The sequence below is a fragment of the Apodemus sylvaticus genome, chromosome 5 (genome assembly GCF_947179515.1).
Source record: "Apodemus sylvaticus chromosome 5, mApoSyl1.1, whole genome shotgun sequence".
NCBI classification, from domain to species: domain Eukaryota; kingdom Metazoa; phylum Chordata; class Mammalia; order Rodentia; family Muridae; genus Apodemus; species Apodemus sylvaticus.
This window is the reverse complement of record NC_067476.1, coordinates 108,680,975-108,705,781: the sequence shown is the minus strand read 5'-3', so window position 1 is coordinate 108,705,781 and position 24,807 is coordinate 108,680,975. Positions and strand designations below refer to the sequence as shown.

The window sequence follows — 24,807 nt, the reverse complement described above, 5'->3', positions numbered from 1 at the left end:
CTGCTAGAAGGTTTCCGAAACCCCTCAGTTAGGACCCGCAACGCCCTATTTCGTAGTTGCTACGCTTAGTTGCTAAGACACAAACGGTCGCGCAGGAAGAGCCGCCTGTGCGCTCCCTTTGAGCGCCGTGGTAAATCATCTCAGGGTAGAGCTCATTGGTTCCGGAATGAGCTTTATCTTCTCCAGGAGAGACCGGAAGACGAGGAGAATCGGGAGTGACGCTTCTGGGCCGCAGAGCACTGTGGGAGGAGGCTGTCTCTAATTTCTCCTCTTCCCCCTCCCCCCTCCGGCCAAGATGTCTGACATGGAGGATGATTTCATGTGCGATGATGAGGAGGACTACGACCTGGTGAGGTGCAGGGAGCGGGCCGGGGCTGGAAGTGGGACGTGGTGGTGGTGCCGAGGCCGTGCGGCTGCAGCTCTCCCCCGAGGCGCGTCGGCCCTGTTCCGTCCTGCACCGTGACGGGTTTCCCTCCTCGCCCGGCGTCGCGGGCCTCTGGGGCCTGGAAAGAGAGGGAGAGAGGCAGCGGGTCCGCCCAGGCCGCTGAGCCCAGAGATAGCGCAGGTGACCGGCCGCGGCCGGTTCTCGGCGCCTCTCTGCCCGCCGCCGAGCCTCCACGGCCCAGCGCTGAGGTCTGGGCCCTAGGGGGCCCATCTCTTCTTCCCTCTGGACCTGAGCCGGTGCCAGATGCTGGGAGAGTGAAAACTGGGAGGGGGGGGGGGGGGATGGTCCATCCTGCTCCCAGACTTGACTGCGAAACTCGGGATTCTTCCCCCAAAACAGCCTAAGAGTCTTGCCCAGGGTCGGTTTGGGCCCCAGGTTAAGGCTCAGAGCAAGAGTAGAAGGGGTAAAGTAGTTAAACTACTCGTCCCATTCTCTAAACAATGTCAAGCTGGGAAGAAGGATTTGTTTTTTGTTTGCTTGGGCTGGGGAAAGGTAGGGGTTAAGGGAATTGGAACCAATGATCTTTTTCCTTGATTTTAGAAATTTCCCAGCATCAGTGTTTGAATCATCAGTGGCATAAAAGTAAACAAATTTGCCTAGTTTGATTGGTGATTTCTTTTTAACTTGAGGCTTAATTGTCAATAGATACAGGTTTTAAATTGGCCCCCATGTTTTATGTAGATAGTAAAAAACGCACACCTGTGTTAAGAACTGAAAGAAAATTATCTTGATCCCCAAATTAGTGTCAGTTTTGTTTCTTAATTGGGAAGCATTTATTGGGTTTTAGGAAATTCCAGTGATACTGCATTTTGGTGAAGTTGTGGAGTACATGCTTTGAGAAGTCTGGTTCATTTTTTTTTAAAGGTTTATTTAATGTATGTGAGTACACTGTCACTGTCTTCAGACACACCAGAAGAGGGCATCAGATTTTTTTACAGATGGTTGTGAGCCACCATGTGGTTGCTGGGAATTGAGCACAGAACCTCTGGAAGAGCAGTCAGTGCTCTTAACCTCTGAGCCATCTCTCCAGCCCCTGATTCATCTTTTAAGTGTCACATTCTCAAAGCATTAATATTTTGATTTTGAGTTACTGTGTAAATTCTGTAAATCATTTCCAGTTTTTTTTTTTTTAAGGTTTTCATTTTACAGAAAGGCATATTTTGCAAAAGGAAGAAGGAAGTGCTGACTGGAAAGTCATAGTAGATGCTTGGTAATTTAAATATAGAATTTTGTTTTATTTGTTAAACACAAGGTAGTTGTAAGCAAATACTAAACTTTCCTCTTGTTTTGTTTTTGTTTCCATTACAAGTAGTTTTTAAATTGTCGGGTATTTCTTTTGAATGTTTGTAATTGTAGCTCCTTTTAGGAGGCCCAGGCATTCACATTAGATACAATAAACAAGTGCAAATATATTTTGGATGCTCCTGGTTTACAAATACAACTCACCATAGTACATTTTGAAAATGTTATACTATTATGACCCTGTCTCCAAAAAAGTTGTTCATAGTGGAGGCAAAAGGGGTGAGGGGCCAGTCTAGACGCGAAGCCCTCCCTGCATTAGATGCACATCATGTAGAGAGAAGCTCGTCATGTAGAGAGAAGCACGTCATTTAGAGAAAAGCACAACTGTAGATTTGGTTCTGCCAAAAAGAGCTGGGGAATCAAGAAGGAAAGCCTTGGTGAATACTTTTACCAAAGCATGACATTGGGGAGCGGAGAGGAGAAAAGGAACAAGAGGGATTGTGTAGAATTCCTAACCAGAGTAAGATTTGCTGCTGCTAGGGGCTCAGGCCTCTAACTGCCAGCTAAAACAGATAGGATTGCATACTCAACACCCAACTTAGGCAACTTAATACAACCCTTTCTCCAAAAAAAAAAAAAAAAAAAAAAAAAAAATAGCTGAATGAAATTACTGGTGGTAGAACATTTCTATAAAATGCATAAGGCCTGAGTTCAGTCTCCTCCAGTGTGACCAAGATAAAATATGATTTGTATTAAAGCAGCAATTTGAAATTATATGGCTTATTTGGGGGGAAAGAGAATAGATCCAGACAGTGTAGATATAGGTCATCACAGGCTGCTTTAGAGACACTTGAGTTATTACATCAGGAAGTTGGAGCTGTCACTGAACCTTAAGATTTTATAATTATTCAAATGACCTTATTTTACATGATTTTTTTAACTTTTATTTGGAATATTCATATATTGATTGAAATTTTGAAACTTCTACAAATTGTTGCTCAGTTGACAGAAACAAGTTCAATTTAGCATTACTTAAAGCATCTAATTCTCTATCCTGATTGTTACCTTGTGTTTCTAAGTCAATAGTAATTGTTGTAGTTAACCCTGGTACTCATGACCAGTCTATTTATTGACGTCTTGAATTCATTTCATATCTTCTGTTTAACCACACTTCTCTTTTTGTTGTTACTCTTCCCCCTCCCCCCTGCACCCCCATTCTACTATTTGAGCTCAACCGTCCATTGTCTTTGTCTCAGGAGTAGCAACTGGCTAATTTTGTGACTAAGAAAGCTCATTTGCAGTATGAAAGAAAATATAAAGATCTTGTTTTCAGCCGTGTCATAATTGTCTTAGTGGCGTAAAGTAACTAAAGCTAATCCCTTCAGCCTGCAGCATGTTTTCCATTTCCTCAGTGCTTCAAAAGTCCATGATTGAGTTCTGCCATGGACTGTACCTCCCTCCAGTCTTTCCCTTCTTGAATCCTGACCTAGTTTTTGTGTTTTGTTTTTTCATATTTTGGGCTAAAAAAACAAAAATGAACATTGAATGAGAGTCCAAAATTTTACACTTTATGATGTGGCAGTCAGAGGTTTTTGTTTGTTTGTTTGTTTGTTTTTTCATTTCCAGATTTGGGGCTGCTATTAGAATTTTTGGGTTGCCAAAAAGTAATTTTCTATTACAGCAAAATGAGTTTTGAGGGCTGGATGTAGATTATTAGAGCACCTTCAGTGTTTTTCACAATTGATAGTTTGATCTATGACCATCATTGCTGAGATCACTGCTTCTTATGAGTACATACAAAATGACATAGTATGTTTAGCTCTGTTTTGAAAAATACTGGGAATTCTGTCCTAATCCCCATTTATTTTATTACGAGTTAATGACTCAAACAGCAGTTTTTAAAATCAGAAGTCCTAACAATATAATCCAAAGGTATAATAATTTGATGCCTGCACTATAGAATAATTATAAAGCCTCTCTTGTCTGTAATTAAACCTATAAGAGCAGAAGACTCTATATATGAAACATACACTATAATTCATAACAGTCAAGTCTATGGCAAGGTGTTAGAGACATTCGTTGTTCATTGACATGCAGTGCAAAATGCCTGTCTTTATATTCACAACCCAGGTTTGTAGTGATGTTCCACAGTGTAATCTGGCTAGTGCTGCCAGAAACGTATTTGGTTTCTTATTAATTTTGGTCATTGTGTGTTCAGGGTTTTTTATTAATGTCAGTTTTTTTGTGGAATCCCCCTTCACATCCAGGTCCCATCCATTCATTCCCATGTTGTGTGCACACATGCCCCACTCCCGCCTCCCTGGCTACATTGGATCATAACCCACACTTAAGAAGCCATAGCTTAGATGACCAGATGAGAAACACAAAGAGAGGGATAGAGTGGAAGGTGGGAAGTCGTTTGAGCAGTTGAGCCAAGGCCAGGGTGACTGCAAGCATTGTGAGTTTTTTACCTAGTCTGATCTTATCCCTAAAGGAAGTGATCCAGTGGAGTTTCAAGTGGTGCGCCTAGCTGGATGTCACAGGTCACTCGTGTGAGAGCAGCTGTTTGTGTTCTCGCTCTGCGGAGAGCACATTGCACTGATAAAGCCGTCTCTATGTGTCTCTGAGCTTCCTGAATGCTGTGCTCAGTGAGACTCTTCACTCCTCTGCCTTTACAGTAGTCCCTGTGTATTTTTTGAAGAAATAAGCTGTATTTGAATTTAAAACAACTCTTATATTCATGTCTTTGTGTTTATTCCCTTTCCCTTAGTACCTTTCTTTTGATAGAAACATATCCCTCTATAATGACTTGTAGGAAAAAAAAATCTTTATTTTGTGAATCTAAAATACTACTTTTGGGGCCAGTGAGATGGCTCAGTGTCAAGACGCTTGTCACAGAGCTACACAACCTGTGTCAGTCCTGGACTCACATGTGGAAGGAAGGAAAGACTGTGGCAAACTGTGCTCTGACCTACACTATAAACATACCTGACCTGCACACATCCCTGTCAGGCTACTTAACATGTCCAGGTAGCTTGTAACATCCAAGTAAGCAAGCAAAGATGGAACTGTAGAAGTAGAGGAGTTTTCCGCCATGTAAATTCAGTTCTTAAGGAAAAACAGGATAGCAGAAGGGAACGTTTGGATAAAAAACAATTGCTATAAGAAGCAATATAAGGAAAGATTAAATAGTTTTAAGATTTCAGTCTATTAATGAAGATTATAACACTCAAACAGTCTTACCCCTGTCCCACTTCCCAGCCTCTGGAAATGCTAGGTTTGATATGGAAAAATAATTTCTATCTTATTGTATACTTTATTCCTTCTGTTTTAGTTTATTTTGGTTTTCCCCAAGACATGGTTTCTCTGTGTAGCCCTGGTTGTCCTGAAACTTACTCTGTAGACCAGGCTGGCCTCAAAGTTAGCCATCCACCTGCCTCTGCCTCCTGAGTGCTGGAATTAAAGGCATGTGCCTTCACCACCAGGTTTCTCCAATTTTAAAATAAGATCAATGTTAATGGATTTATACAAAAATAGAGTAAGTTTTATCCTAACAGCGTTCACTTAATCACAGTGCCGTGTATGAATTTCTTTGTCTCATTATTGTCTCTCCTAAATCACAGGAGTACTCTGAAGACAGTAACTCTGAGCCCAATGTGGATTTGGAAAATCAGTACTATAATTCCAAAGCACTGAAAGAAGATGACCCAAAAGCAGCACTAAGCAGCTTCCAAAAGGTGCTTCCAAAATCTTTCCAACCGGTTTTATGTCTTGAAGGTTTTTTTTTTTTTAATAATACTTTATACATTACTTTTCTCATTGCTACAACCAAATAATCTGACCAAAACCAAGAATGTAAGTATTTTCTTCAGTTCGCTGTTTAGGATGCAATAGTCCTTCCTAGCAGGGAAGCCATATTGACCAGAGCAAGTTACTAGGATTCTTTCCATCTCAGTGGACCAGTGTAGTGGTTGAATGAGAGTAGCCTCGTGGGCTCGTATGTTTGGATGCGTGGTCCCCAGTTGGTGGAACTCTTGGGCACGATTAAGTAGTGTGGCCTTGGTGGAAGAGTGTGTCACTGGGGTGGTGCTTTGAGGTTTCAAAAGCCCATGCCATTCGCTGTGTCTCTGTCTCTCTCTGTATACACACACACACAGAGAGAGAGAGAGAGAGAGAGCCTCCTACTAGAGGATCAAATGAGCTTCCATGCCCTGACTATAAAAGACCTTAACCTTCTGAAAGTGTATGGTTTCTTTTATAAGTTACTTTAGCCATGGTGTCTTATCACAACAATAGAGAAAGTTAGCTAATATCACCAAGAAGCAGGGAGAAATACCGGATCTTGAAGTGTGAAACTAGGTTATAGCTTCCCAGCCTTAAATTCCAGTGATTTAGTCCCTGTGGCTAAATTCTACCCTCAAAGGGTTCCACAACCTCCCAAGACAACACCATCAGTTAGGGACCAAATGTCAAACACAAGAGGCGGATAATTTTATATCCAAACCATAACAGGTACAGTCAATGCAAAATGATTTATTTCAAAAATGCGTGTGTGGTATTTATGATAGTTCTATCAAAGGATTGCGGATTGCATTATGGGTGATAAGCATATTTCAAAAAGTTTCCTATTGTCTTTTCTAATCAAGTTATCCATGAAGTAGGGCCCTTATCTTAAAAAAACACACTAAAGAAACATCCTCATGGTCAGCAGTATTAATACAGATCAATTGATTTCCTGATTTCTGAACAGTTGGTGGGTTTTACTAAAGATGACTCAGGGGAGTCCTTTCTGGATGTTAATTATTAAATAAGTCCTCTTCTGTTGCAGCTTAAGAGCTTACCCAAGGACCCTAAGAAGTCTCTTTTAAATCCTTTTTAAAATTACACTGACAGTGAAATTTGGGAGAAAATATTTTTCGTGAATAGCTTATAAATTTAATTCAAGTCTTAGACATTGGGTGTCATTGAAAAATAGTGAAAAATTGGTACCAAGACTAAAAATCTCTTTCCAATTTAGGTTTTGGAGCTTGAAGGTGAGAAGGGAGAATGGGGATTCAAAGCGCTAAAACAGATGATCAAGATTAACTTCAAGTTGGTAAGAGTTATTCTGAAACTCACCATGAGTAACTGCAAGCAGACCTCCTGCTGCAGAGCCCCACATGTCTTCTCTATCAAGTTGTTATATTGACCTCTGTCCACTGTGGACTGCAAAATTATGACTACAGCAATACTGACCTTTTTTTTTATTTTTAAAAAATTAAACATTCAACATTGTACCGAACACCTCTGTTGTCTCTTCCCACCAATAATCAATCAACAAATCAAAAAGGCCTAATGCTCTGTCCTGGCTAGCATCATCTTCACCTACGTTGTTGCAGTGGCCTGTTAGCTGCTCCTGCACCTGTCCTTGCCTGCTACATCTGTCATCTCTGTTGTGTTTACCCTTTCTGGTTCTACTTCTCAAGGTGTACTTTTGTTGCACAAAACCCTGTGCTTTCTGTTCATTTTTATCATGATATTACACCAATGATTCCTATATTTAAATTAAAAACTTGAGAAATATAGATGAAGCGGTAGGTAATTAAGGGGAAGAGATTTGAATTATTAAAATAACAGCATTAATGCTAAATGTCAACTCTTAAGATGCTGTGATTTGCAGGAAAATATAATTCCTTTAAAATATAATAGTGGACTGCCCTTAAGATTTGATTTTTCTGTTTTACCTCAAACAGACCTGGGAAGGATAAGAAAGGATTATCTGTATCGTATAGTGCAGTCTTCCTGGTTTGCCATTTGCTTCTGTCATATAATCTGTAAATAGGAGGCTACAAGAGCGGTCTTGGCTCTGTCTGCCTCTCTCATTTTCTAGTTGGATCTACAGGAGAACCTATGTAGCTGTGCAGTATTTGGCAATACAGTTAGAAGGCTGTTTCATTTGCTCTGTGTGAGAACAAAGTTACTTAATCTTCCCTCAATCTTAAATTAGAATTAACTTAATTTTAAGGTCCCTGTCTGTATTTAGTCACATATATATTTATTGGGGGGGGGGGGGGAGGACAGGGTCTCACTATGTAGTCCCGGAACTTTCTATGCTGGCCTCGAACTGACAGAGTTTCTGTAATTTCTATACCTGCCTCTGCCTCCCTAGTGCTAGGACTAAAAGCATGCACCATGCCCAGCTAACATAACTTTTTAAAATGAAGATCTTAGAGCAATCAAGATAAGTAAAAAAAGGTGCTTGCCACCAAGTCTGACCACCTGAGCTCAGACCCTGGAGCCCATGGAGTAGGAGAGAAAATCAACTCCCATTAACTGACCTCTGGCTTCCACGTTCATGCCCTGCTGCCAATTTTATTTCACAAATAGAGGGGAGATTTTCTCATTTCTGTGATAAATTACCCAGACAAAAGCATCTTAAGGTAGAAAAGGCTTATTTTGGCTTATAATCCAGAGGGGTACAGTCTAGCATGGTGAGGAAGGCAGCATTAGGGGGCTACTCCTTTCTGTGTGTACTTGGGAAGCAGAGGATGACCAGGATGTGGGACTGGGCTATAATCTTAAGACTGTCATCCAAGGATTCACATCCTCCAGCGAGCCTCCACCTCCTGACACTCCTACACCCTTCTCACAGTTCTTTAGCCGGGTATACAAACGCAAGCCTGTGGGGGACATTTCAGACTGCAACAGTGAGCTTAAAGTTATATAGGGTCAGATATAAATCAGAAGTACCTTTTTTTTTCTTTTCTTTTTTTATTTACGTGTGTACCTTTAAAAAAATTATTTATTACATGTAAGTACACTGTAGCACTGTAGCTGTCTTCAGACACTCCAGAAGAGGGCATCAGATCTTGGTTACAGATGGTTGTGAGCCATCATGTAGTTGCTGGGATTTGAATTGAACTCAGGATCTTTGGAAGAGCAGCCAGTGTTCTTGACCACTGAACCATCTCTTCAGCCCCTGTACCTTTTTCTAAAATCCTGCTTTAGTATGGAAATGTAAAAACAAAGTTGAGAATCTTATTTCATCATCTCTAAGTGCAGGCTTAGTAGGTTGTTTAGAGGATATTCCTTGTTAGTTATGTCCTCATGAAACTTCCATAGTTTAAAAAAAAAAAAAAAAAGGTATCCATAGCTAGCTATTATTCCTTTATTCATTACCCTAATAACCAGAAGAAGATATTTATACCTGCCAATGTATCATTTCCTTGAAAGAAATAACTCAATGAAAGAGGTTAATAGCAATAAGAGATTGCAGGGAGTAGACCAAGATTATAGGGTTACATTCTAAAATTGACATACATAACACACTGCCCAAATACCTAACTGCTGGACATTTTACTAGTATCTCCTTGTTTCTCCAGACCTTTCTTTCCTGATCCCTGGAATAACTATAAGACAGTGTATAAACAGTCATACAACATAATGTTGCAGTGGCAACAGTAACTGTGTCTACTATGGAATAGAGCCTTGTATGGGATGATTTTCTTTATTTTAAGTGAAAATAGATTTTGTTTTGTTTTGGGTTTTAGTTGTTGTTTTTATACATTATATTCTGAGTACAATCTCCACTCCTAGATCCTTCCCAGCTCTCTGGGATGATTTTGTTTCATGAGATGAATTCCGGGACTTGAAGAGTTTGTTTGACCTCATGGAAAGCGAGCCAATTGAAGGCATAAATGGAACATGTAACTCTTGTTAGAAAGTTAGGATGAAGCTGGGCGGTTGTGACGCACGCCTTTAATCCCAGCGCTTGGGAGGCAGAGGCAGGAGGATTTCAGAGTTCGAGGCCAGCCTGGTCTACAGAGTGAGTCCCAGGACAGCCAGGACTACACAGAGAAACCCTGTCTTGACAAAATCCAAATCCAAAAAAAAAAAAAAAGAAAGAAAATTAAAACCTGCTTCTTTGGTATTGTAGTAGTTTTCGAGTCACATGCTGCTCAGTAAAGAGTAATATTTAGGGCTGGAGAGATGGCTCAGTGGTTAAGAACACCAACTGCTCTTCTGAATATCCTGAGTTCTCAGGCTCACAACCACTGCATGTTGTAATGCAATCTGAGGCCCTCTTCTGGAGTGTCTGGCTACAGTGTACTCATATCCTTATCTCTAAAAAAAAAATTTGAAACTTGGAACATGTATAGGTTTCATCTGTTAGGCTGAATTCAGACATTTGTGTCATCTTGTATAAAAGGTAACACGTCTATAGTGTTCTTTCTCCTTTCCAAGAGCATGTCATGAATTGTGGCAGGTCCAGTTGAGTGGGCAGTAGTACTGTGTGCTGGATCGTACTCCTGTGCACACTCATACGTCTCCAATCATAGCATTGTTCTTTCCTCACAGACAAACTTTCCAGAAATGATGAACAGATATAAGCAACTATTGACCTATATTCGGAGTGCAGTCACCAGGAACTATTCTGAAAAGTCCATTAATTCTATTCTTGATTATATCTCCACTTCTAAACAGGTTAGACTTGAGTTTTTTCTCTCAATGCTGTCAATGTGTTACTTTGTACTTTGTACAACAGTAATGGTTCTGTGGGTTTGGGGTATTGTTGATGTGATTGTTGCTTTTCTTTTTGAGATGGTCTCCTGTAGCCCAAACTAGCCTCTTAACTAGCTGTGTGATCAGGGGTACCACTGGGCTCCTTTTTGCCTCCCAAATGCTGATAGACAAGTACCGTTACGCCTGCTAAGTCTTCATTTTATTTTAAAGAATTTATTTGATTTACTGATTACTAATGTGCTTCAAAAGTAGTTTGTTCTATTTTATTGATTCTGGTACTAATTAACATTTAAAGGTAATCCAAACTATTTAAATAGTACCTTTAAATTCTTAAATATTACTTGTAAACAACTTGGGCAGACAATTTTATTTCATTCAGATTCCATGTACCTGTTGTTATAGCTGGGTTTTGTTCTGTTCTGTTTTGTTTGATGAAACTGTCTGCATCTGAACTTAGGGCACTGAGCATGCTAGACAAGTGTTACATTGAAATTGTGTGCGCGTGTGCACATACACACACCAGCCTTCACTTCAGCCATTGGGAGTGTTAAATGTGAACATGAGTTACAAGTTGTAATATTTGATTAAAGTCCTTGAGAAGAGTTTGTCCTGTGCCAGTCTCAATAGGTGCTCTATAAATGCTTCTATCAAGGATGCATGGTGATAGCTAATAAAGGAAAAGAGATAAGGGTTCTTCTAGAATGTGGTGGCTAACAAAGATGATGATGATGATGATTTTATGTATTTCATTTATCCTTTAAATTTTATTTTTAAGCTTTGTTACCCTCTGGTATTTGAACACAAGATGTATCATTTTGTATCTGTTTTTGTATTCCTTGACCAGCATTCTCAGAATTAGCCTCATCACACACACCGCCCCCCACCCCCACACACATACACACACATGCACGCATACACATATGCTCATCTATACTGGAAATAAGAGAAAGTAAGCCTTGTCACTTAGTGGCAATAGTTCTAGAGCAGTCCTCCTGCTGTAATGAGTCTGAGGCCCACGCAGCTGGTGGCACTTGTCATCCCGGGAACATGAGATACGGTATCTAAATAAATAACATTAAATTAAGTGGAAAAATATTTTCTGTTGCTTGCAAATAAGTATCATAAAAACATTTTTGGTATTGTGTTTATAAAAGTTATTCCAAAAATGTTAGGGGACTAGAATTGAATAATTTTAAAATTTGAAGGTTGTATTCTTCTGTGTGTTATCTGAAACTTTTGAAACTTTTGCCTTTTGAAAGAACAAGTGGATATTGTGTGGGTAGCACTCTAACTCTATATCATCAGGAACCCAGAGTAAATAGGCTGCCCTCCCTGAGAGTCTCAGACTCTCCTGCTCCTCTTTCCCACCTGGTACATAGAGATTTCAGGAAACAGAAGCAGGTGAGCCGAGAAACTTAAGATGGTGTAAAACAATGGCTTTTATGGGGAAAGTGTCACTCTAATTAGTGATTAAACCAGCAGCTAAAATTACACTAGAAAAAAATAGGACTATTCTAAGACATACATGGGCTATGGTGGCTTACACCTGTATTCCCAGCACTGAAGACAATAAGATAGACTGCCACAAAGAGTTCCCGGCAGCCTGGTCTACAGAGTAAGACCTTGTCTCAAAATAAAAGACAAAACTATTTTTCTAGGAGGGGTGCTGTTGTACATTTGCCCTCTGACTCTCCCTCTCCTCCTTGTAAGGACTAAGTAAATAAAATATATGTATATTTAGTAAAGGTCCAGCATATCATTCTATTATTATAAAATGAGTGCTTATGTTGAGAAGGACAGAGCTGACTGTTACAGCATTAGAATTTATGACCGTATAGTTTACATGAGAAGATATATTTCTGGGTTTTACAAAGAAGCAAAAGCATCTTAACACTTAAAAATGTGATCTCTTAATGTTTTTGACTATAAAAGACATTTGGTAAGAAACAAATAGTGTATCTTACATGTATTAAAGTTCAGAGATGCACTTTTAGTTTGTTCAAATTAACTTTATTAACAGGTACAAATTTGCTGTTTACAATTATAGAATTCTGATTTTTTATGTCAGATGGATTTACTGCAGGAATTTTATGAAACAACACTGGAAGCTTTGAAAGATGCTAAGAATGATAGACTCTGGTTTAAGACAAACACAAAGGTAACAATTGCTTTTGTTCCTTCTTTTGAAGAGCGGGTGGGTGCCTGGAGTAGTGTACCCTAAGTATATGTACCTCCTCCTAAAGGCTTTTCATCTTAATTAACTTTTTTACAGCTTGGAAAATTATATTTAGAACGAGAAGAATATGGAAAGCTTCAAAAAATTTTACGCCAGTTACATCAGTCTTGTCAGGTAACTTTCCCTTACCTTTCCTGACTGTATTCAGCTTACTTAGGGATGTTTATGTGCAAGCATCTATCCCAAAAGTAAAATTTGAAGAAATAAGTTTCTAAAGGATGATGATCATGAGTTCCAGTCCAGCCTTTTTTGTATAATGAGGCTTTGCCAGGAGGTCAGGCTGACTTTCTGCGTCATTTGTTAGAGCAGTGGCTTTCAACCTTCCCAATGTGTGACCCTTTAATATAGTTCATCATGTTGTGGGGACCCCAACTATAAAATTATTTTTTTTAAAGATTTATTTTTATACGCAGTGTTCTGCATATATATCTGCATGTTAGAAGAGAGCACCAGATCCCATTACAGATGGTTGTGAACCACCATGTGGTTGCTGGGAATTGAACTCAGGACCTCTGGAAGAGCAATCAGTGCTGTCAACCTCTGAGCCATCTCTCCAGCCCCATAAAATTATTTTTATTGCTACTTTATAACTGTAATTTTGCTGCTGTTGTACATCATAATGTAAATATTTGATATGCAGAATATCTAGTTTGTTTGACCTCCTAGGGAGTTGTGACCCACAAATTAAGAACCACTGGTCTAAATGCTGGCTTCAATTCTTACCTGTTATGAAATGAGATGTAGTTGTCAGTGAGAAAATAAGCCCCTTACAATATGTAGTAAATTTGTACTATCTAGTAATATGCAGTATAGAGAAAGCCTTGGTATTTACTTATTTGCTTTGAGAATAAGGGTAATAGTTTTATAAATATAAATAACAAAGATATTTTATATTCTACTATATGACATATCTTTTGTATATCATTTGTAGCATTATTCTCAGATAAAATTTGGAGTGATAGTGTCTATGTCTGTAACCCAATATAGCTATGTTAGGTGTTGCATATTCTAATATGAAAGACATGTTGAGACAGATGCATGGTAAGCTGGTTATGATTTATTAATGAATAACTAAACTACAGTTTAAGATCAAAGACTTTATGAACAATAAATTTGGTTTAGTGTGTGTATTTTTTTTAATAATATAGCTACATGGCTATAGGCCATACATGCAGTAAAATCTAACTACGACTCACATTGGAAAGTATCTTCTGGGTTGCTATGTCATTTTCCTGACATGTAAAAGAAAGGCTGATGAGAAAGTGTAGCATATTTTATCTCCCTAGGTGCATTCAGGAAGTTGGTTTCCATTGAATAGATGCATCTAAAGCAGTTGTGAAGGAAGACCATTAGTGTACTTTCTAACTGAAAATATAAAACTGCATTGATTTTTAAATTACATTTTAAGTGTGGGCAGGGTGGGTATACACCCATGTACATGCCACACAGTGCATGCTGAGGTCAGAGTACAACTTGTGGGAATCACTTCTCTCCTGGACCATGTGGAAGAAAGATGGCTTGACAACAGGGTCTTCCAACATCAAATTTTTAATACGTGGGAGTGTTCAGTAAGTAAGAACAGTTTTGTTAAGTGGGTACAAATTTAGATCCAGATTACCCACTGATAACAGTCATTGTGGCCATGCGTGCCTGGAACCCCAGTGCTGGGGGTAGAGGCAAAGGTTGTGCTTCAGGGTCCTGAGAGACCTTGCTTCAAGAGATGAGGCAGCCAGTGTTCCTGACCTCCACACAGGAACTCACAAGCATACACATATGCAACACACAAAGGTTTTCTTAACGAATGTCTTAGTACATACTCTTTAAAAGGGTATTTTATACACACAAAACTTTTCGCTATCCAAGTTCCTTTGGTCACTCTACAGTTAGCCATGATGCAGTAAAATCTATAATGCATTTCCTCCCAGACACAAGGTTCCCAAGTTAATGCTAATAAAAATTCTCAGTGGTCCCTGCATTTTGTCTTGACTAAAATATTTGTTTTCCTAGACTGATGATGGAGAAGATGACCTAAAAAAAGGTACCCAGTTATTAGAAATCTATGCTTTGGAAATTCAAATGTACACCGCTCAGAAGAACAACAAAAAGCTTAAAGCACTCTATGAGCAATCACTTCACATCAAGTCCGCCATCCCTCACCCACTGATCATGGGCGTCATCAGAGGCAAGTTGATGGAGGGAAAATCAGGAGTTGTTGCTTGAGACTGGGTGGCTCTAAGGTTGTTTCTGTTTTACTGACAGTAAATGGTAAAGTATGAAAGTCATCAAGGGGTCTGTTAGAAAATAGCATGTGTGTTTTGTCTTAAGGTCACAGTAATAAAGATACTAATTAGGAAAGTCACATTGTCAGTGTACCTCTCCTAAGTTGTAATAACAAAAAAGATTACTTCTTATTCAGTAGAAGCTGTACAGATTTGCAGTAGGTTAGTCAGTGAGCTTTCTTTATAGACTGAAGATATAGACCCTACGTATACTCTGGAGTTGCCATGTGGAAGATACAGTTATACCTTGGGGCTATACTGGGCTACTGGGATGCAGGACATACAGTTAAAAGCCAGCGCAGTAGCCTTTATTTGTTCATCATAAATTAATCTTCTGTTTTGTTGTTTACAGAATGTGGTGGTAAGATGCACTTGAGAGAAGGTGAATTTGAAAAGGCACACACTGATTTTTTTGAAGCTTTCAAGAATTATGATGAATCAGGAAGCCCAAGACGAACCACATGTTTAAAATATTTGGTCTTAGCAAATATGCTAATGAAATCAGGAATAAATCCGTTTGACTCACAAGAGGTCTGTCTGCTCTCTTCACTTTTCTAATTAGCTGATTGCCTTTCCAGACAAGAGATACTCTTTTAGTATGCACGCAAAATTTATTTTTGTTTTGTTTTTCTCTTAGGCCAAGCCGTATAAAAATGATCCAGAAATTCTAGCAATGACAAATTTAGTAAGGTAAGATTTATGTTTCCATAAGGCAAACCCTTTTAAAGCAACTCACAGAGGGGAGGGTCAGACAACAGCAGAGAATAGATGACGGTCAGCATGTGTTCTTTTCTGTTTATCTAAAAGCACAAATGTTCATGTCAGTTGTATCTTTTGAAGCCATTATGGTGTGCCTGTTAGTCATGGACTCTATAAAATCTCTTCTGGTTTGTTGTTTTATTTTATGCTTTTTTTTTGTTTTGTTTTGTTTTCCTTCTTTTCAGTTTGGAAAAGGAATCGCTCGCCAAGGTTGGCCTTGAACTTGTAATTCTACTGCCATGGCCTATTTCAAGCCTGAACCATCAGGCCCAACTTGGTTATTTCCTTTATTTACTTTTGTTTGCTTGTTTTATTTACTGTGTGTTTGTGTGTGACATATACACCAGTTTTAGCTGTCTTTATCTCAAAACTTACTCAATATTAATACCTCTGCCTGCCTTAAGTCTAAAATAAATTATGAATTGGCCAAAGATAAATCAAGAATTTTCAGTAATGAGATGCATTAAAAGCATACTTTCTCAATGACAAGATAAAAATGACATTAAAACAAAAAATTTAGGGTGAGGCCTAGTGCTGCACACCTTAATTCCAGTGTTCAGGAAGCAGAAGTGGAGGATCTCGGTGAGTTCAAGGTTAGTCTGGTCTGCTCAGTGAGTTGCAGACCAACAAGCCTACACAGTGAGATCTTACCTCAAAAAAGAAAAGGAAACCTCAATTGTAGCCCTAAATGAAGATCAAGTGTGTGGGAGAAGTTTTGTTATAAATCCTTTGCTTTCATCAGTATTTGCCCATTGCTTGTGTTTTAAATTGTTGACTGTTGGTTGAATCAGGCTGATTGTAATTGTAAAAGGGCATTTCTCTTGATCTTTTTTCAAGAGGTTTAACTTATCTACATTTGCTACATTGTCTTGACTTAATTTGACTACAAATTAGCATTTAAAATACTTTGTGTATAGCATTGGCTTGCTAAACATCAATTAAAACTAAGGAAATAGTGAAAGTTTTGATTAGAAGTTAATGTTATATAAATTGGTTAAGTAAAATAAAACACATTAAAGAACTGCTTTATCACACCTTTATAAGGTAGTAATTATTCTGTATTTAATACATCTTGTTACCCCAGTGAAGCATTTATAGTGGAACTCAAAAATTTATTGTAATGATACATGTTTTCCTAAGCAAGGAACAAAAATAAAATCTACTTAATGGAAAATTTTCTTATAGTTAAAATATAGGTGTATGCAAGTGTAAAATAAAATATGCATGCAGTGTTTTCACTACCTGAAGATAGTCTCCTGTTGTGCCTTAGTGTATTGGGGTAGGAAAGAAAGTAATACTTCCTAATTTTATCTTCCTAGTCAGTTGCCAGCAGACTAGAGGAAAATATTTGCTGTTGAAGCACTTGAATCACCTGCCCCTAACATGAAGTTACATTGCGACCCAACAGATGGAAGCACAGCAGAGGGCGTGCAGATGGTTGATGATATGCCTTACATACAAAGCACACAGTGGGCCATAGCCAGAAGGTTGGCTTCTTCCTTCTCAGCACCTTTAGCAATCCCATAGTACCTTACACGGTTGTTTCCAGAGTAGGTGTCAGGTCCCTAAGGAGAATGATGGACATAATGAGCCTTTGGCCTTCTGCAACGTGGTGTCGCATCACTGTGTCCTCTGTATGTGATCACTTGGCATTTCTTGTCACTCGTGTTTCTGCTGTAAAGGTTGATGAGATTTTAAGGCTAGAAAGATTTGAGAATCAATCCTTTTGAAAAGTTTTTGCAGTTGCTGGTAGCTTTCTAGAAGATAAAAGTTAGGAAGCTCTATTTTCTGGTTCTTCAAAAAGGATATGTTTTCTTATTTGAAAGCTAAGACCAAGCTCCCTTGTTGAACAACGTGCGTGAAACCTGGTTTCTTTAAGAGCAGTTAGGGATCAGAAATGCATGCTTTAATTTGAAAGCATCAACTAATAAAATAAACATTTTACTGTCAACTTTGAAGAAGACTTAAGATTTGAGATTCTGTTAAATTACTACTATATCTGAGTAACATCCCCTCCCCCAAACATTCATTTACTCTTTCCTTTAGAAAACAAAAAAGCAGTAGTTTTGGGGGGTTATTTATTTGCTGCTAGAAAAGGACTTTTGAGGAAGGTTATGTATATGTTATATATATTTAATTTTTACTTCTTTAATAGAAATAATAAAGATGTGGCTGTTGCCTTTGATACATGGGGCAACGTTTATCCTTTGTTTTTGTTTTTGTTTTTCTATGTTAGTGCCTATCAGAATAATGACATCACTGAATTTGAAAAGATTCTGAAAACAAATCACAGCAACATCATGGATGACCCATTCATACGAGAACACATTGAAGGTGTGTTGTTGGCTGGCTGAATTGTTCCTTTTTTGGGTGTTTTTTGTTTGTTTGTTTGTTTTGGGGGGGTTGTTTTTTTTTTGAGACAGGGTTTTTCTGTATAGCCCTGGCTGTCCTGGAACTCACTCTGTAGACCAGGCTGGCCTCAAACTCAGAAATCTGCCTGCCTCTGCCTCCCAGAGTGCTGGGATTATGGGTGTGCACCACCACCTGCACCACCACCGCCCGGCTTGAATTGTTCCTTTTTGATGTTGTTAAGTGCATGCTTCTTGATGGGGTTGTGTGGAATGAATAGCTGTAGCAAAGGACAGAAACATTTCTAAGTACTAAGTCATTAGCAGACTTCATACGAAGTCTGTATGTGGCATTTGTTTTCCTTTGCCTTTTTATTCTAATGTAAATATTCCTGTCATTTGGTTATTGATGCTTAGATTCAAACCTGACTGTTAAGGTTCATTAAAAAGCTGTGACAATATATTGGACCCATAGATGATGTTGTTTCCCCCAAAATGCAAGGAAACATTGGGAAGTGTTCTCAGAGTAAAGTAACACTTAATAGGTTCTGCTGAATTGCCACAGACAGACATTGCTCTGACAGCTCCAGTGTTCCCATCTGTTAACTATTGAGGGCTGTGCAGTGGGGCTTCATACCTTTAATCCCAGCACTCAAGAGACAGAGGCAGTAGGATCTTACCTACAGAAGGAGTTCCAGAATAGCCAGGGCTACCAGAGAAACTCTTGGGGCAGGGGGAGAGAAAAGAAGGGAAAATTATTGAGGGTACTTAAATGACTTTTGGGAGCAAGCCACTAAATATTTAAATGCATCAGGAAACTATGAAGACTATGTCAGAAATAATGCTCTCTTGTTCCCTACTTGCTTTTTTTATTTCATTCAATAGGTATTTTTTGATATATTTTATGAGCCTGTTTATGGTTTTTACTTTGTAAAGGCAGAAAAATATAAAAGTATTATCTGTGAACTCTAGTCTTTTTTTTTTTTCTTTTTGTGTGAGGGATTGTATATGGGCAGGCATAGTGGTGCATGCCTGTAATCCCAGCACTAGGAACCTAGGCAGAGGGAGGAACAGCTCTTGAGTTCCAGGACAAGTGAGGCTGCATAGTGAAGCTCGCCTATGAGAGTTAATGAAAGTGTGATATGCAGCGCACTAGGTAGACTCTCAGAGCCCTAGGGCAAGCAACTCAGCCATTGTGAACCAGAACTCCTCAGATGTGTTAAAGATTAAGGAAATGATGCTGGGGAATGTCGAGAAGACAGGAAAATATTTTAGAAGATTTGCAACGTAAACATAATTAGGGAACAAGAAACTGAAAGAGACAGCTTTAGACTATGCTTTAGTCACACCCGGATTTTTAAAATCTAAACATCCCATGTCTTTACAAAGCAAAATGGTTTGAGAAGGTAAATTGTGTAGTTAACATAGCTTGTGCTTACATGATTCATAAAGACCTTACAATGTTTTTTTCTTTTTGTCTTTCAGAGCTTTTACGAAACATCAGAACACAAGTCCTCATAAAGTTAATTAAGCCTTACACAAGAATACATATTCCTTTTATTTCTAAGGTATTTGTGGATTTTAGTTTATGATTTGTGCCTACAGTTGCAGTGTACCTAGCTTTGTCTTTTTAAATGTGACTAGCTTGGACATGTATCTTTTTTTTTTTTTTTAAGTAGAATACAACTTTTGCACTTCACTGGATTTTTCATTGCATTCACATGGCTTCAAGTTAGCCATGGGTTTCAGGCTAACTTGATATTGAGTGAAGGTGTGAACACATACATATGTACTTGTGTAACTCTGTAGCTGAGGATGACCTTGAACTCCTAATTTTCTTGCCCCTCTGCCTTCCAAGTGCAAAGTTACAGGTTTGAGCCACCATGCCTAGCCAAGGCTTTAAATTTAGTAAGAAATTTTCATTGTTATTTAATGTAAATTGCTTTAACAGAAAAGAGTTTTAATGTATAAGAGAGAAATTACAAATCACTCAGTCTCTAAGGTTCTTTAGTCTTAGGCAGAAGAGAATGAAGCATTAATAAAAGTCCCATTCCAAGCCCTGCAAATGGAGTAGGTGCATCCCGGGTTTAGAAGAAGGGTGAGGGCACCATTTGGTACAGAGTGCTTGAGATAGTCTCATGTGGTAATGGGTTTCTTTAACATATTAAGCCAAGCCTGGAAGCACACATCTAACCTCAGCTGTTCCAGAGGCTAAGGTGGGGAAGATTAGGAGTCCGAGGCTTGCCTTGGCCACAGAGCAAACTTAAGCCAGTCTGACCAACTTACTGAAACCTGACCTTAAACGTGACAAGAGAGTTGGGATATAGCCCAGTAGTATAATATATGTACAAGACCCTAGATTCAGTGCCGGGATCAACAGAAAAAAATTGTCTTCACAGATGGGGTTGTAGCTCAGTAAGAGGGCCCTTGCCAAGTGTGTGGGCCCTGGGTTAAACGGCCATTGTAGTGGAGAAGAGGGAAAAAATGAAATCTCCTATATTTGTTTCAAATTCAGTGGTATAAATTAAAGCCAGACATAATCATGAAATCTTTTTAAATGTTAATTAGTAGAATTCTATAATGAACTATTTTGTCCTAGGAGCTAAACATAGACGTAGCTGATGTGGAAAGCTTGCTGGTGCAGTGCATACTAGATAAGTAAGTACTTTGTAAATTCCTGTGTGTCTCATACATGTGTATACGTGCAGGGTCCTGTGGAGGCTGGATGAGGGCATTAGAGCCCCTAGCTAACGCTGGAGCTACATGTGCTTCTGAGGCACTAAACATTAGTACAGGGACTAAACTCAGGCCCTCTAGAAGAGTAGCAAGTGCTCTTATACAGCTCCCTTGGCAACTTTTTAAAATTACAAGATGTTGGCTACTGTCTCATTTTGTTGGTACAATAAAACACCAGAACTAAGGCAACTTAGAAAAAAATCATTTAATTAGGCTGTGGTTTCAGAGAGTAAAGAGTAAAGAAAGAGATGGCGGAGAAAAGACAAAGCTGGGAGCTCGCCCCCTTCCCCCCCTCCCCCCCGCCTTTTTTTTTTTGGTTTCTTGGATTTGGTTTTTTCGAGACAAGGCTTCTCCATATGACCCTGGCTGTCCTGGAACTCATTCTGTAAAAGGCTGGCCTCGAACTCAGAAATCTGCCTGCCTCTGCCTCTGCTGGGATCAAAGGCGTGCGCCACCACTTCCTGGCAAGAACTCACATTTTGATTGGCAAGTAGGAGGCAAAGGGAGAGACATTGGGAATGGCTCTAGTCTTTTGAAACCTAATCCTTCCCAAACAGTTCCTCCAACTGGGGGCTAAGGTTTCAGTGTATGAGCCTGTGGGGGCCATTCTTTGAGACACTGCAGTAATCATAAAGTCTGGACAGTGATGGCAAGGATAACACAGCAGCTCAGTTGTTGACTTACAAGGACCACTGTGGCTGTGATTTTTCTAATAGACATACAGTGGTTCTTTCTTTTGTAAATGAATGCACACTGAACACACAACTCTGGAAAGGTTCTGAGTCATTTTTCAGTCAGGTTTCTCATTCTTGGTCTGGCTTACATGCTACTATGAGCTTAGTTACTGGGCCTGTGACATGGCTTAGCAAGTTAAAGCACTCTCTGCATAAGCCTGACAACCTGAAAAAGGAATCAGCTCCCAAAAGTTGTACTCTTATCTTCACACATGTGCTGGGCCATACACATACCTGTTTATACATACACGATGGTAATTTTCTGGATAGTCTGTCTCTCTGTCTTTTTTTTTTTTTTTTTTTTTTAAGATACAGTGTAGTCACTGTGTAGCCCTTAGACTGGCCTGGTAGTTACTGTGTAGACCAAGTTGTCCACCTCTGCCTCTCAAGTGCTGGGATTAAGATGAATACCCCATGTCCAGCCTATTAGGTGTAAGCACCATCTGTCACAAAACAGTTTTGATGTTATTAATAGCAGCTTGCTTTGAAAGCATGACAGGTGTCATTACCTTTCCTAATATAGGTGTCTGGTGAAAAGTGGCAGCTGAGCTATAGATCTGGTATCTTCAAAATAGAAAAAGCCGATAAGTGTTACAACTAGCACCAGATTCACTTGTTAGAAGTAGGCAAAGCAGGTTTGGGTTTTGTTTTGTTTTTATGGTGTGTGTGTGTGTGTGTGTGTGTGTGTGTGTGTGTGTGTGTGTGTTGGTGTTTTGTTTGGCTGTGTGGTGTGTGTTGGTGATGTGGTTGGTGTTCTGTGAATGTGCTTAGCAGAGACTGAAGACCTTGCTTTTTTTGGTTCCAGCACTATTCATGGCCGAATTGATCAAGTCAACCAGCTCCTTGAACTGGATCATCAGAAGAGGGGTGGTGCCCGATATACTGCGCTAGATAAATGGACCAACCAACTAAATTCTCTGAACCAGGCAGTGGTCAGTAAACTGGCTTAACGGAGAGCAAGCTTTGCAGACATGCTTAAGGCAACAGTGCAGAGATGTGATCCTTGAGGACTGGAAAGGCAAAACTCCCGTGGGTTGGTGTGTCCTGAAAGGGATGGAGTTATGGCAGAAGTGCTTTTTTGATCAACTGGTTTGTGTTTTGCTGCTGCATTTATCCCAAGAAAAACAGCTTTAATCTCCAGAAGAAAACCAAAACATCATGGGATTTATGCTGTGTTGACATCTTGCCCTAAACATACAACACCATAGTAATTTGTCATGGGCAACATGACCAGAGAGAAGATTTTTGTCATGATTTTAAATACACTGACACGCTACTGTTGGTTAAATTTAAACATGTTGTACCTGCAGAAATTCTCTCACAAATAACCTGCAATAACTTGAAATTCATACCCTTTTGAACACTTCCTTTTCTCATGTATAAATGAAAATGTTTGCTGCATTTTGCAAAATGTCAATTCTCCAAAACTGTGTCCGTCTATTTCTGTCCTTGCAGCTAGTAAAGGTTAGACGACCCGAACTCTCAGTGGCACGCTGTCACCTAGGGCTCAAGCAGCAAAATAAACAGTGCAGCTCAGAAATTGTAGCTTGGTTCTTGATGTGTTTTTATTACATTCGGGGTTGCTCTTTTGTTTTTAGTATCTTAAAATTTTCAGGTTATTTTGTCTTCAGTTAAGATTTAAAAGCCTGAGAGCAAATAGTTAAAGCTAGTATTTGCTTCCCGGTTTTTAAAATTAATGTTTATTGATAAAGTAAGAACTCCTTTCTAACAGAGCCCTTACATGGCACTTGTTTTGACAGTGATACTTTAAAGGATTACGATTCTTTTTTAAAAAACAATGATAATTTTCTTTTTAAAAGAGTATGTGTTAACTCTCAGAATGTCACTTTAAACAAAATGCCAGAACATAGACAGCGAAGTGAATGTTACCGCATAGTGACCGTGCTGAAAGGGTAGTTTCTAATGCCAGCAATGAACCATTGCCCAAAGCCTCTTGGGTTTGCTCTTTGAGAATTACAGTCAAAGTTAATTTAGGTGACACGCTACTAACTTCATGTTTATACCTTGTTTGAAAAGATTATTAACAAGCTTGTCTATCTTTACCCTAATTTGGCCCCAAATACCAATTTCAAAGAAATACCTAAATTTAGATAATGTAGAAAGTACACATCTGCCTTTGAAAGCAATCCCAAAATAATTTTTAAGTATTTTGTGCAGTGGCAGTATAGTTAGGAATGAACTATGGCCTTTGATGGTGACAGAACTCAGCTCATTTGAATGTATTGAGTTTTGGATGTATTTGTTTCTTTTTTTAAGTTCACATTATCATATAGTGTCAAAAGGAACTAAGATTAACATAATGTGCTTGGTTTTTCTGTTGCTCATTATTATGTAAACAGTTGAGTGGCAGTGCAGAAGGAAGACTGTGACTGAAGAGTGGCAACCAAGAATTTTGATCATTAAATCAGATTTTATAAACAGTAGAAAGAGCATGGACTTAAAACAAGGCATGCTTATTTGGTTTTGTCAAAATTTTACGAAAATATGTGATATATATTTATACTAAAACTATATAATCCTTAGACTTAGGAAAGCAGTCAGTTAATGTCTAGCAGAATAAAGCAGTATTAAATACAGATATACGTTGAAAATTGTAGAAAACTGAAAGAAGACGAAAGACAAAATGTCAATGGTAGGGAATAAAAAGTTTAAGATATTATAAAAGTATGTGTATTTTCTTCTATTCTACATAAATCATTTGTGAAAAGTGTGTTCACGTTTTTTACAGGAGTGATATTAATTAGGATTTATTTTTCCAATACAGTTTGGAGACCCTTTGTTACCCAAATAAAAATGACAAGTTTCTGTGCCTGTATCAGGTGTGTGCATGTAACAATCAGAACTCAAAGGGTCTCAGCAGTGTCCCGTCCAGCTCCTGCAGTGCTGGCTCTGTGTTGTCTTAAGTTTCTAGAAGGCAGAAGGCTTGTTACCCTGTGGGGTGCTAGGCCAGCTGTATGATGGAACTGTGTGACAGTCAGGCCCTACTTCCTGTCAGTCTCACACTGTGGCAAACAGTCCGACTCAAGTCAGGGTTTCCTTTTCTTCTTAAGGATATTTCCGTGCAGATTTCAGAGTTGAAAGCTCACTGTTTTGTGTTCATCTCATATCTGTTTCATTCCTAAATGTGATTGGACTACTCTATACCAGTCTGAGGTATCTATACTAAAGTATGTGCAACAGTCTGAGGTGTCTACACTGAGCTATCCACAGCAGTCTGAGGTGTCTACACTGAGCCTCTCTACAGCAGTCTGAAGTGTCTACACTGAGCTAGCCACAGCAGCCTAAAGTGTCTACACTGAGCTAGCCACAGCAGTCTGAGGTGTCTACACTAAGCTAGCCACAGCAGTCTGAGGTGTCTGCACTGAGCTAGCCACAGCAGTCTGAGGTGTCTGCACTGAGCTAGCCACAGCAGTCTGAGGTGTCTGCACTGAGCTAGCCACAGCAGTCTGAGGTATCTACACTGAGCTATCCACAGCAGTCTGAAGTGTCTACACTGAGCTCTCTA

At 39.1% G+C, this 24,807-nt stretch overlaps 1 protein-coding gene across 2 annotated transcripts; it reads left to right on the top strand.

Annotated features, from left to right (window-relative positions):
- Nucleotides 1-232: 232 nt before the first annotated feature.
- Cops2 (COP9 signalosome subunit 2) lies at nucleotides 233-22,826 on the top strand. Of its 2 annotated transcripts, none has more exons than XM_052183492.1 (13): nucleotides 233-349; nucleotides 5,311-5,424; nucleotides 6,705-6,782; nucleotides 10,025-10,150; nucleotides 12,258-12,347; nucleotides 12,462-12,539; nucleotides 14,433-14,607; nucleotides 15,057-15,235; nucleotides 15,342-15,394; nucleotides 17,700-17,797; nucleotides 19,297-19,379; nucleotides 20,411-20,469; nucleotides 22,087-22,826. In XM_052183492.1, exons 1-13 carry the CDS (start codon nucleotides 296-298, stop codon nucleotides 22,229-22,231), a joined length of 1,332 nt encoding a protein of 443 aa, XP_052039452.1. In that variant the 5' UTR covers nucleotides 233-295; the 3' UTR covers nucleotides 22,232-22,826. The 2 variants fall into 2 exon arrangements, with proteins under 2 accessions (XP_052039452.1, XP_052039451.1); XM_052183491.1 differs by having other exon boundaries at nucleotides 12,237-12,347.
- The last annotated feature ends 1,981 nt before the right edge of the window (nucleotides 22,827-24,807 follow it).

What these genes read in the sequence shown, in the direction of transcription:
- Cops2 (XM_052183491.1), top strand. Translation starts at nt 296, where the DNA reads ATGTCTGACATGGAGGATGATTTCATGTGCGATGATGAGGAGGACTAC. An exon ending in CACTAAGCAGCTTCCAAAAG is followed by an intron (nt 5,425 to 6,704) that starts GTGCTTCCAAAA and finishes TTTCCAATTTAG; the next exon opens with GTTTTGGAGCTTGAAGGTGA. An exon ending in GGTTTAAGACAAACACAAAG is followed by an intron (nt 12,348 to 12,461) that starts GTAACAATTGCT and finishes ACTTTTTTACAG; the next exon opens with CTTGGAAAATTATATTTAGA.